The sequence below is a fragment of the Monodon monoceros genome, unplaced genomic scaffold (genome assembly GCF_005190385.1).
Source record: "Monodon monoceros isolate NGI ecotype Baffin Bay Population unplaced genomic scaffold, NGI_Narwhal_1 Super_Scaffold_7, whole genome shotgun sequence".
Classification (NCBI taxonomy): Eukaryota; Metazoa; Chordata; class Mammalia; order Artiodactyla; family Monodontidae; genus Monodon; species Monodon monoceros.
Genome location: NW_021703784.1, coordinates 100,930,536 through 100,940,885, shown reverse-complemented (window position 1 = coordinate 100,940,885; position 10,350 = coordinate 100,930,536). Strand labels below are relative to the sequence as shown.

Sequence of the window (10,350 nt, the reverse complement as noted above, 5' to 3'; positions counted from 1 at the left end):
TGGATGGATGGATGGATGGTGGATGGATGGATGCATGGATGGTGGATGGATGGATGGATGGTGGATGGTGGATGGATGGATGGTGGATGGTGGATGGATGATTGGATGATCAGAAAGACTGGTGAATGGATAAATGAAGGAATGAATGAGAGGATGAATGACTGTCTCCTGAAGAACTAGCTCCTTCTCTAGTCCCTGTGCTTTGCTCCCACCCTTCTTCGTCTCCACCTCACCTGGTGGCCTCCTGTCGTTTGTGGAAGGTGCGGTTAGGGAAGTTTGCAAACAGGCAAGTCTCATCAGCTCCCAAGGCATGGGCCTTCCTGTTCCAGCGGGAGGCCTGAACAGCAGCCCGCGATGGCTCCCAGGGCAGCTTTTCGGGATCTGTGCACAGAGGGACAAATCAGGCACTGCCGTCTCTCCTGGCCCCTTGGGCAATCCCTCCCCGCACCTGGAGCGCAGCCCAGCCCAGCCCAGCCAGGTGGCTGGCTCCAGCCCCTCTCCGCACTGTGCGGCTTCGTGGGGGAACCCGGGCCCTGAGCCCCACGCTCACCACAGTCCAAGTCCTGCTGCAGCTGTCTCTGCGGCTCCTCCAGGTTCCTCGGCCCCTCCAGCTCCCTGGCCCTTGGCCTCCTCCTCTGTGGTCCTCGGAGGTTGTTGGAGCCAGAGCCACTCCCCTGGCTCCGCAGTTCACTCTCGTCCCAGGCCTCCTCGCCAGAATTCCGCCCCTTTCTTGGAGAACTAGCCCTCCTCCTCTGGGGGACCCTGTGCTCCCCCTCCTCGGCCTCCTCTGTGGCCTCTGCAAATGGCTCCTCCTCCAAGATCGACCCCCTTCTGGGGAGCTGGGGCAGTTCCCCGGGGCTCAGAGCCCTCTCGGCCACCTCAGCGCCCAGGCCTTCTGGCTCGGCCTCCGGCCCCGATCCTGAGCTCTTCCCAGGCAACTCCGGCTCTTGGCTCCCCGCTTTGCCAGGAGGGATGGGGATGCACTTACAGGCCCTGAGCTGCTGTCTCCTCTCCAGATCTGGCGCCTCTGTCTTCCAGCGGAGGCCACGGGCCTCCGGGTTGTTGGCCGTGGACTTGCGCCTGGACTTGTGCCGATGGACCGCTGGGGGCAAGGGCAGGGCTTGGTGGCCAGGGGCCGAGGCGGAGCCCGGCTGAAGCGGAGCCCGGCCATCTGTGGTGAAGCTCTCCCAGACCCACTGGAAGGGGAAGGAGGGTTTCCGAGGAGGAGAGGGGACCAGACTGAGGAGGAAGAGGGCAAGGGGCAGGGGTCAGGGTCTGTGCGCTGGCCCCAACTGGGGCCTGGCACACCCCCCCCCGGCCCCTCGCAGCTGCTTACTCCTCAGCCTCAGCAGAGCCTTGCCCCTTCTTGTTCCGGTCCCCGGGCCTCCGGTCCTTCTTTGCCATCTGCCCTGCGCTCACAGACCTCTGCTGCTGGCCCTGAATTACACCATCACTGCTCCCAAGACTCCCCTGGGCAAAGACAGGAGAGGAGGCCCAGCTCTGAGCAGCTCCCCCAGGGGACCCTCCTGTTCTTTTGTTTGTTTGTTTGTTTGTTTTATGGCTGTGCCACACGGCATGTGGGATCTTAGTTCCCTGACCAGGGATCGAACCCACACCCCATGCAGTGGAAGCTCGGAGTCTTAACCACTGGACCGCCGGGGAAGTCCCAGGACCCTCCTTTTCTGTCAGTCTGGCCCCTCTGGGCCCTTGTTCCCACTGAAACTGACTGATCATGACCTGAATTATTAATATTAAAATAGCAACAACTGCTATTTACTGAGCACCTACTGGGTGCTCAGGACTTTCAAGTATTAACTCGTCTAACCTCCCCAAGGATCCATGAGGTAGGTATTCGCTCTCACCCCTGTCATGCAGATGAGAACACGGGCTCAGAGAGGGGAAATCACTTGGCTAAGGTCACACAGCCGGTAAGTGAAGCCAGGACCTGAGTGTGTTGAGTCTGTCCCCAGAGCCCAGATTTGTCACCGTTGCACTGTACTGCCTCCGGGCTCCGGATAGCTCTTCTGAATGCCCCACAGGGCCCTGGACTTACTAAGCCAAAGTGGGAAAAACTCGTTGTCTTTCCCGAAATCCTGATCCTCCTGCAGTGTTGCTGAAGTTGCTCCATCAGAAGCCTGGGAGTCATCCCTGGGCATCATCCTTGTCTTCACCCGACATCCTGCAGGCCTCCCTGTAGTCCCTGCCCGCCTGGGGCCTCCCTGACTCTCACCTGGGCCTCAGCTCCAGTCTCGTGGCTTCTTAAGGGCCTCCCTCAGCCCTAGCCTCCCCACCCCAGAGATCCAACCTGCCTCTGGGCAGTTGGCTATCCCCCCAAGGGGCCCCCCTCACCTGCTCAGCTTGGGGGATGCTTGAGAGAAGCTTGAGCAGACATGTGACTGTCCCTGGAGCCTGCTGTGGTGTGTCTTGCCCTGGTCTCCCCAGTGCGGTCCTTACCAACTGTTGGTGGGCATTTAGCATGTTGGTGTCTTGTCCCATCCCCCGCCCCGCCCCACATCTGCCAACCTTGGAACTGTCTGACCGTCTCTATGGCAACCAGTCCTCAGCCAGTCTCAAGGGCTCTGGCAAAAGCAGGCCAGGAAGGGTATATATAAGTCCTACTTCCTTCTGGAGGGGAGAGTTGGGCAGGATGCTGAGAAAGAGTCCAGGCCTGGGAGTCCAGAGATCCAGGGCCAAGGCCTGCCTCCGCTCCTGATTCTGCAGGACTCTCCGTTGACCTAGTACAATTCCCCCCTGCCCTTGCTCAGCCTGTTTCACCATCTATCTATCAAAGGGGTCTCAGGACTCTCCATCTCAAAGGGTCCTCACACCCTATGAAGATGGCAGATGGCGCCTGCCGTGTCCCTCTCCCTCTGCCTGCCTCCTTGCTGCCCCTCAGCCCCTGCTGAGGCCATGTAAGGGGCAAACTGAACCCTCACAACAAGATCTTCTTCAAACCACTTACCCTCCGAGGCCCTGACAGGACAGGAAAGGCCAGGAAGTTGAATACCACGTCCAGGAACAAGGCAGCAGGCAAACCAGAGCACTGAGGAGGCTCTGGAGGGAGAACATGCAGCTCTCATTCCAAACTTCTAAGCATCGCCAAAAAGCCTTGACATGGTAAATCCCCGTGAGATGCCGGGAGCTGACCACTATGACCAGCAGTATAGGGACATGGTGCCGAGCTGAGGCCCTGGAGATGGAGTAGCCTGGCTTAGCCTCTCACCGGCTCTGTGACCTTGGGCAAGTCACTTCTCCCCTCTGCCAAACTGGAATCAGAGGCCCATCCCGTAGGTTTGTTGCAAGGATTCAATGAAATCACAAAGGCAACACACTCGGTAAATGTTGGTTAAAACTGCTAAAAATCACTGATGACTATTGGTAGGCCGCAGAGTACGATGGTCAGGAGAACAGAGGAAAGGGACTTCCCCCTGATCCAGTGGTTAGGACTCCGCACTTCCACTGCAGGGGCAGGGGTTTGACCCCTGCTGGGGGAACTAAGATCCCGCAAGCTGCAGGGCATGGCCAAAAAAAACACACCAAAAAACAGAGGAAGCACGGGGGTTGAGATCCCAGCCGCTCCACGTGTCACGTACCTTCTCTGTTTCCTCATGGACAACATGGGGCTGGTTATAATAGTGTCTACCTTCTAGGGCTGTGGCAAGGATTAGATCAGTTAATATATACACACATGCATCATGGAACATTTCCACAGCTCGTCACAGCTACCAGGTAAGAGTTGTTATTAATCAGCCAACAGTGCGGCCCCGGTGAGACTGCCCGCGGAAGAAAATCCCAGCAGATGCCCTACGGGCATGCTTTGCTCAGAGCTTTGTTGCTGTGGACCCCTGTCTGCTTGCAGACTCCATCCCAGTAGCACCTCTGCAATGAGCACATTTCACTGAACAACCTAAAGAATGCTCCAGGGGAAGATCTTTTCCATTCAAAATAGGTCAGCTCTGCCCTTTCTGGTGGGCTGCCAGCCCCGCCCACGCACTTCCTCTGCTGAATGTCACCCGTGGGACCCCAGGTGTAGGGCAAGTGTGTGGGCTGCTCCATTTTCAGAGAGCCAGTCCCCTCCAGACCCCCACCGAATTGATTTTTTGGACAAACTCTGGGCTACTTCCTTCCTTGGCAGAGGACGGGTCTGGGTTCCTCAGGTAAATATTTTCACAAGGTGTCTACAGACCTTTCCAGCCACACTCACTCCTCAAGTGAGCTCCTCCAGTCTGCTGGCCTTAAAAGCCATCTATCACCTTCCAGGTCTGCCCGAGTTTACATATCTCAGCACTGACCTCTCCCGCAAAGTCCAGACTCATATCCAACGGCCCATTCGACAACTCCACTTGGATGATGAATAAGCATATTGGTTAATTTGACATGTTGAAATTCAGACTTTCCATCTGCCCCATCTCAGTCAAGGCCACATCCATCCTTCCTGCTGCTCACACCAAAATTCTGGTGTCACTGTGGACTCCTCTCTTTCCTTCACACTCCACACCCCAAGCACTAGCAAACCCTGCTGCTGCCGCCTTCAGAATACACACAGAATCCAGCCACTTCTCCCCTCCACCACCATTAGCACGCTCCCCCAAGCCTCCACCCCTTCTCATCCGGATCACTGCAGTAGCCCCTGCGCCCAGCTTCTGCTCTTGCCCCAAGCCTGTTCTCTACTCAGCAGCCAGAGTGATCCTGTTAAGACCGGAGCCTGTCCTGCCTTTGTTTAAAACCCTCCAATGGATTCCCACCCCCTCTCTTTTTGGCTGCGCCACAGTCTTGCGGGATCTTAGTTCAACCAGGGATGGAACCCAGGCCCCCTGCAGTGGAAACGCCGACTCCCAACCACTGGACTGCCAAGGAATTCCCGGGATCCCACCTCTTGAGGAGTAAAAGCCGAAGTCCTTACCATGGCCTACTAGGTCCTGTGTGATCCATCTGCCCCATCTACCTGCAGGTCCCACCACAAGCACCTGCTTCGGAACACGGGAGCCCTTGAACTATTGACTTATGCTTGGCCTTCAATGCCAAAAGAGACCTGAAACCGTGGACCTTTTTAATGTCTTGTGATTTTGCATGTGTGTGTGTGTAATTTCTCAACAAAAGTGACATCATACATTTTTGGTTAATAGTATATTATGCTTATCTTTCCATGTCAGTACATGCAGAGCTACCTCAGCCTTCACACTGGTTGTCACCATATGTCTGACATGTACTAAACTCATCTCCTCCTGTCAGACACGCACACAGCTTCTGCTAGCTTCCCTGGGACAGACATTGCAGCAGTGACATCCTTGGAAATGCGCCTTTGCACATGAGGTGTTTCTGCAAGATAAGTTCCTTTAAGCAAACTTGTTGGCTGTCGGCAATTTAATTTTGATAACGCTTAATCACTGTCCCCAAATGCTCAATCAATATAGATTTCAATCCACAGTGTTTACACCCTCGCCAGCAAAACATAGTAAAATTTAAAGAAACCTTTGCTGTGCTCACTTCAGCAGCACATATACTAAAATTGGAACGACACGGAGAAGATCAGCGTGGACCCTGTACAAGGATGACATGGAAATTTGTGAAGCGTACCATATTAAAAAAAAATCTTTGTTAATCTCATAGGTGAAAAAATACAAACTCGTTGTTATAACTTGCATTCTCTTCATTATTTGTGAGATTCGTATATTTTCCTATCTTTATGGGCCATTTGCGCTTCCTCTGTGAATTCCCTGTTCGCGTCCTTTGCACATTTCTCTTCTGGTCCTTGGGCACAGGGCGCTGAGTTGATTATGTTCCTTATTTCACAGTGTATGAGAATCACCAATGGATACAAGGTCAATCTCTTGTTCTGGTTTAGCATTTTTTCTCCTTTATCTTTGCTCTTCATTCCCATCTCACTTAAATATGAATGGATCTGTGAAGTATCTAATATCATGTTTAGGCACCGGTGGTTTCAGTTTATGTAAATGTATTATGCTGTTGACCTCATTTTTGTTCCTTACTCTTCTCTCTGAACGCCACGTTTTGAGAAGCTGTCTGTTGTTTCTGACTGTTGCCTAAAGTTCTGTAGTTTGCTTCCATTACGCTTTACTATGCATTCCCCTGAGGTTGGATGCCAACGTTGCCCCCAACTCCTGTTTCCACACAGGACACTGCAGTCAACGCCCTGCTAGATGCCTCTTTGTACATCTGCACGAGAATTTCTGGGGCTTATTTACCAAGGATTGAGAGTGTGGGATCTTGAAACAAATGTATATCTCTTTTTAGATTGCTTGAAAAAGAAGTTGTACCAGTTTATATGCCTGCAAAAGCGATAAGGGGTTCTGTCGGCCCACACCCTCACCAAACATCAGTATTCACCTTATGAATTTTTACTCACCTGATGGTTATAAAAGGGTATCTCCCTGGGATAAACCATAATGGAAAAGAATACAAGAAAGAATGTATATATGGGACTTCCCTGGTGGTCTAGTGGTTAAGAATCTGCCTTCCAATGCAGGGGATGCGGGTTCAATCCCTGGTGGGGGAACTAAGATCTCACGTGCCATGGGGCAACTGAGCCTGTGCGCCACAACTAGAGAGAAGCCCGCGCGCCCTAACAACAGATCCTGCACGCTGCAACGAAGATTCTGTGTGCCACAACCAGGACTGATGCAGCCAAATAAATAAATAAATATATGTTTTAAAGTATATATGTGTATAACTGTGTCACTTTGCTGTACAGCAGAAATTAACACAACATTGTAAATCAACTACACTTCAATAAAAAAATAAATTTTAGTGACTTCCCTGGAGGTCCAGTGACTAAGATTCTGTGCTCCCAATGCAGGGGGCACGGCTTCGATCCCTGGTCAGGGAACTAAGATTCCGCATGCCATGCGGTGCGGCCAAAAGAAAAATACATATATGTATATATAAAATGAACGAAAAAATAAATTTTAAAAAAATGGTATCTCATTGTAATTTTAACTGAATTGTGCTGATTACTTCTTTGACCTCATCTTCATTAATTTTTTGCCTTTGGGCCAGTTCAGTTCAGTTCAGTGGTACTTGTTTCTGTTCATGGCCATTTCTCTATTGTGTTTCTTGGCTTTTTCTTATTAAATTGCAGGAGTTCTTCATTCACTAGGTTGCAACCAGCTATCTATTAACATTATCTCTTATGGCCTTTACGGAACAGAAATACTTAATTTTTTTTGTTTGTTTGTTTTTGTTTTTGTTTTTTTTGCGGTACGCGGGCCTCTCCCGTTGCGGAGCACAGGCTCCGGACGCGCAGGCTCAGCAGCCATGGCTCACGGGCCCAGCCGCTCCGCGGCATGTGGCATCTTCCCGGACTGGGGCACAAACCCGCGTCCCCTGCATCGGTAGGCGGACTCTCAACCACTGCGCCACCAGGGAAGCCCGAAATACTTAATTTTGATGTGCTCAGATCCATAAATGTTTTGAATGAAGGTTTGCATTCTGGATGTCTTAAGAAGTCCTTTCCCTACCCCTAGGTGGGGCATTCTTCTCTATTTTATGCTATTAGATCATAATTTAACATCTGTGTTCAGAGTGAAATGCTCTACACTTTTTCTTTTCTGATACTGTTCTTTTCTGGTTTGGGAGTCACCTGAGGAAGTGGGCAGCCTTTTCTCATTCTCTGTTTTCTGGAACAACTGGTATAAGATAAGGACCATCTCTCTGTTCCTTGAAAGTCTGGTGGGCTCCACTGAGACCCTTTGGCACTGGAGCCTTAGATTATAATCTTCTTTACTGGTTATTGATCTATTGAAGTTTTTGATAGTTTTGTACCAATTTTGGCGTTTCACACTTTTCTGAAAAGGCCTTCACTTTGATTAAGTTTTTATTTTTGGTGACATACAATTATTTGTAACATTCTTTCTTTTTAAATTGGAGTATAGCTGCTTTACACTGCTGTGTCATTTTCTGTAATATTCTTTGATATTATGGCATTTTAAATTCTCTGGGGGCTCGGAAGTCGGGTCATGTGGCCCAGTGGCCACGGGAAGGTCTTGGGATTGGTCCTAAGCATGATGGAAAGTGTGAGGGGATGTTAGAAGACCCATTTTGTCACGCGAAACCCCCGGTCTACTTGAAGATTATAAAGGGTTGGGAGGGTGGATTCTGGAAGGAGAATTTTGTGATGAGATTGATTTAGAAAGGGAGTCCCAACACTCCCCTCAGGGACTAGGGCTGGGGTCTGCCTTCTAATCCCAAATCTGGGGAGAGGTGTTTCAAGAAAGCTGCCTGGAGAGCTTGAGATGGGCTCCCTGAAGTCGTGGCAGCCCAGTGGATCAAGGGTACAGGAGACTTCCAGAAAGGCTGCGGAGCCACGGTGGGAACTGGCCAGCACTGTGGAGAAACATGGCACAGAAAGTCACGACTTCATCTGAGGGCATAGAGACAAGTTTCCTTTGGAATTTTAGAGGGACATTGGGAGACAAATTATCCTTTATTATATCCCACGCATCTTGTATTGTCACAGTAGCCTCACAGTAGAAGATTTTGAGGGGAGGAAGTGATGGGGGCTGATTCAGGGCTTTTTTTTTTTTTTAAGATTTTTTTTGATGTGGACCATTTTTTTAAAAGTCTTTATTGAATTTGTTACAATATTGCTTCTGTTTTATGGGGGGGGTGTTGTTTGTTTGTTTTTGGCTGCGAGGCATGTGGGATCTTAGCTCCCTGACCAGGGATCGAACCCACACCCCCTGCATTGGAAGGCAAAGTCTTAACCACTGAACCACCAGGGAAGTCCCTGATTTAGGTTGTTGTTGGTTTGTTTTTTTTCTTTGAGGCAAGGAGTAGTGGCTTTGTTCACAACGCCGGCAGACCGAGAAGATGGCGGGCTAGTGTGCCCAAAAAACCATCTTATCGGGGTCTGGATGCCAGTTTCTTTTATAGAACAGAGATGGGGAGCAAGTGAGGAAGTAAAGTAAAAAGGCTATTAGCTTTGCGTGGCTTGGCCAGCATCGGGGAGGGGACGTGTTAATTTCTTCTTTTCTGCAGTCATTCACAGGTGGGCAGTGGGCAGCATGGACGAATATCCCTCCCTCCTGGGGCCTCGATCTGTACACTGTGTAACTTTCTTTCCACAAGTGGAGACATCTGAGTTGTTCCCCCGATGAGAAATACTGCCTGTGTCCAGCATCATCTACGAAACTTCATCAGAGTTTCCACGAAGTCCCTACTGTGTCCCAGCCCCTGTCAGGGTCTGGTACAACCAAAGTGCTCAATAAATATTTGTTGGGTGAATGAACTAAATTCACCTCTCTCCCAGGCAGTGTTAGTCAAACTTATTTGCCCAGGATATATTCAAAAGACAAGCAAGGGGCTTCGCTGGTGGCGCAGTGGTTGAGAGTCCGCCTGCCGATGCAGGGGACACGGGTTCGTGCCCTGGTCCGGGAAGATCCCACATGCCGCGGAGTGGCTGAGCCCGTGAGCCATGGTCACTGAGCCTGCGCGTCCGGAGCCTGTGCTCCGCAACGGGAGAGGCCACAGCAGTGAGAGGCCCGCGTACGGCAAAAAAAAAAAAAAAAAAAGTAGGAAACAACCCAAATGTCCATGGAGGGATGAATGAATCAACAAACTATGGTATATACATTAATAGACTAGTATTCAACCTTAAAAAGAAATTCTAACACATGCTACAACATGGATGAACCTTGAAGACTTTATGCTAAGTGAAATAAACCAGACACATACGGATAAATATTGTATGATTCCACTTATATGCGATGCCTAGAATAGTCGATGACATAGAGACAGGAAGTAGCACAGTGGTTACCAGGGGCTGTGGGAAGTGGGGAATGGGGAGTTGGTGTTCAATGAGAATAGAGTTTCAGTCTGGGATGATGAAATAAATTCTGGAGATGGAGAATGGTGATGGTTGCACAATGTGACGGTACTTAATGCCACTGAACTGTTCACTTAAAACTGGTTAAGGGAATTCCCTGGCGGTCCAGTGGTTAGGACTCCGCGCCTCCACTGGGTCAGGTACACGGGGACCAGGAACTGGGTTTGCTCACAGCCTAAGGCCAGCACCTAGCACAGCCTGGCACTAGGCAGGTGGTCAGCAGATCTCTATAAATATCTCTGTTAACAACGCTTTTATGAGGCCCATTTTATACTAAGGAAACTGAGGCACAGAGAGGTGGGGTTATCTGCTCAAAGCCACAAGGCTGGTAAGGGGTGGTGCTAGAACCAAAATACATACAAAGAGTATAGCCCAGAGCCCAGACTCCTTGGTGCAGGTGAGGGCTCTGCTCCCTGGAATATGGTAGGGAGGTGGATCCTGACGGGGAGATGGGACCAGGTAAGTGATGAAGTGGGGCCTTTGGAGGAGCAATGGAGGCCCCGGCC

At 50.6% G+C, this 10,350-nt stretch overlaps 1 protein-coding gene and 1 non-coding gene across 2 annotated transcripts in view; one reads left to right on the top strand and one right to left on the bottom strand.

Moving 5' to 3' along the window:
* TSGA10IP (testis specific 10 interacting protein) overlaps positions 1-2,496 on the bottom strand; it is an 8,801-nt gene extending 6,305 nt beyond the window's left edge. The window contains exons 1-4 of the mRNA XM_029209670.1: positions 2,350-2,496; positions 1,337-1,470; positions 551-1,239; positions 234-381 (exon numbers count right to left, since the gene is read on the bottom strand). Of these exons, the coding sequence (XP_029065503.1) occupies positions 234-381; positions 551-1,239; positions 1,337-1,470; positions 2,350-2,496 (1,118 nt within the window). The remainder of the gene's footprint in view (positions 1-233; positions 382-550; positions 1,240-1,336; positions 1,471-2,349) is intronic.
* A 2,983-nt stretch (positions 2,497-5,479) lies between these two features.
* LOC114887875 lies at positions 5,480-5,586 on the top strand. The gene has a single exon (XR_003791636.1). It is a non-coding gene; the product is annotated as a U6 spliceosomal RNA (small nuclear RNA).
* The last annotated feature ends 4,764 nt before the right edge of the window (positions 5,587-10,350 follow it).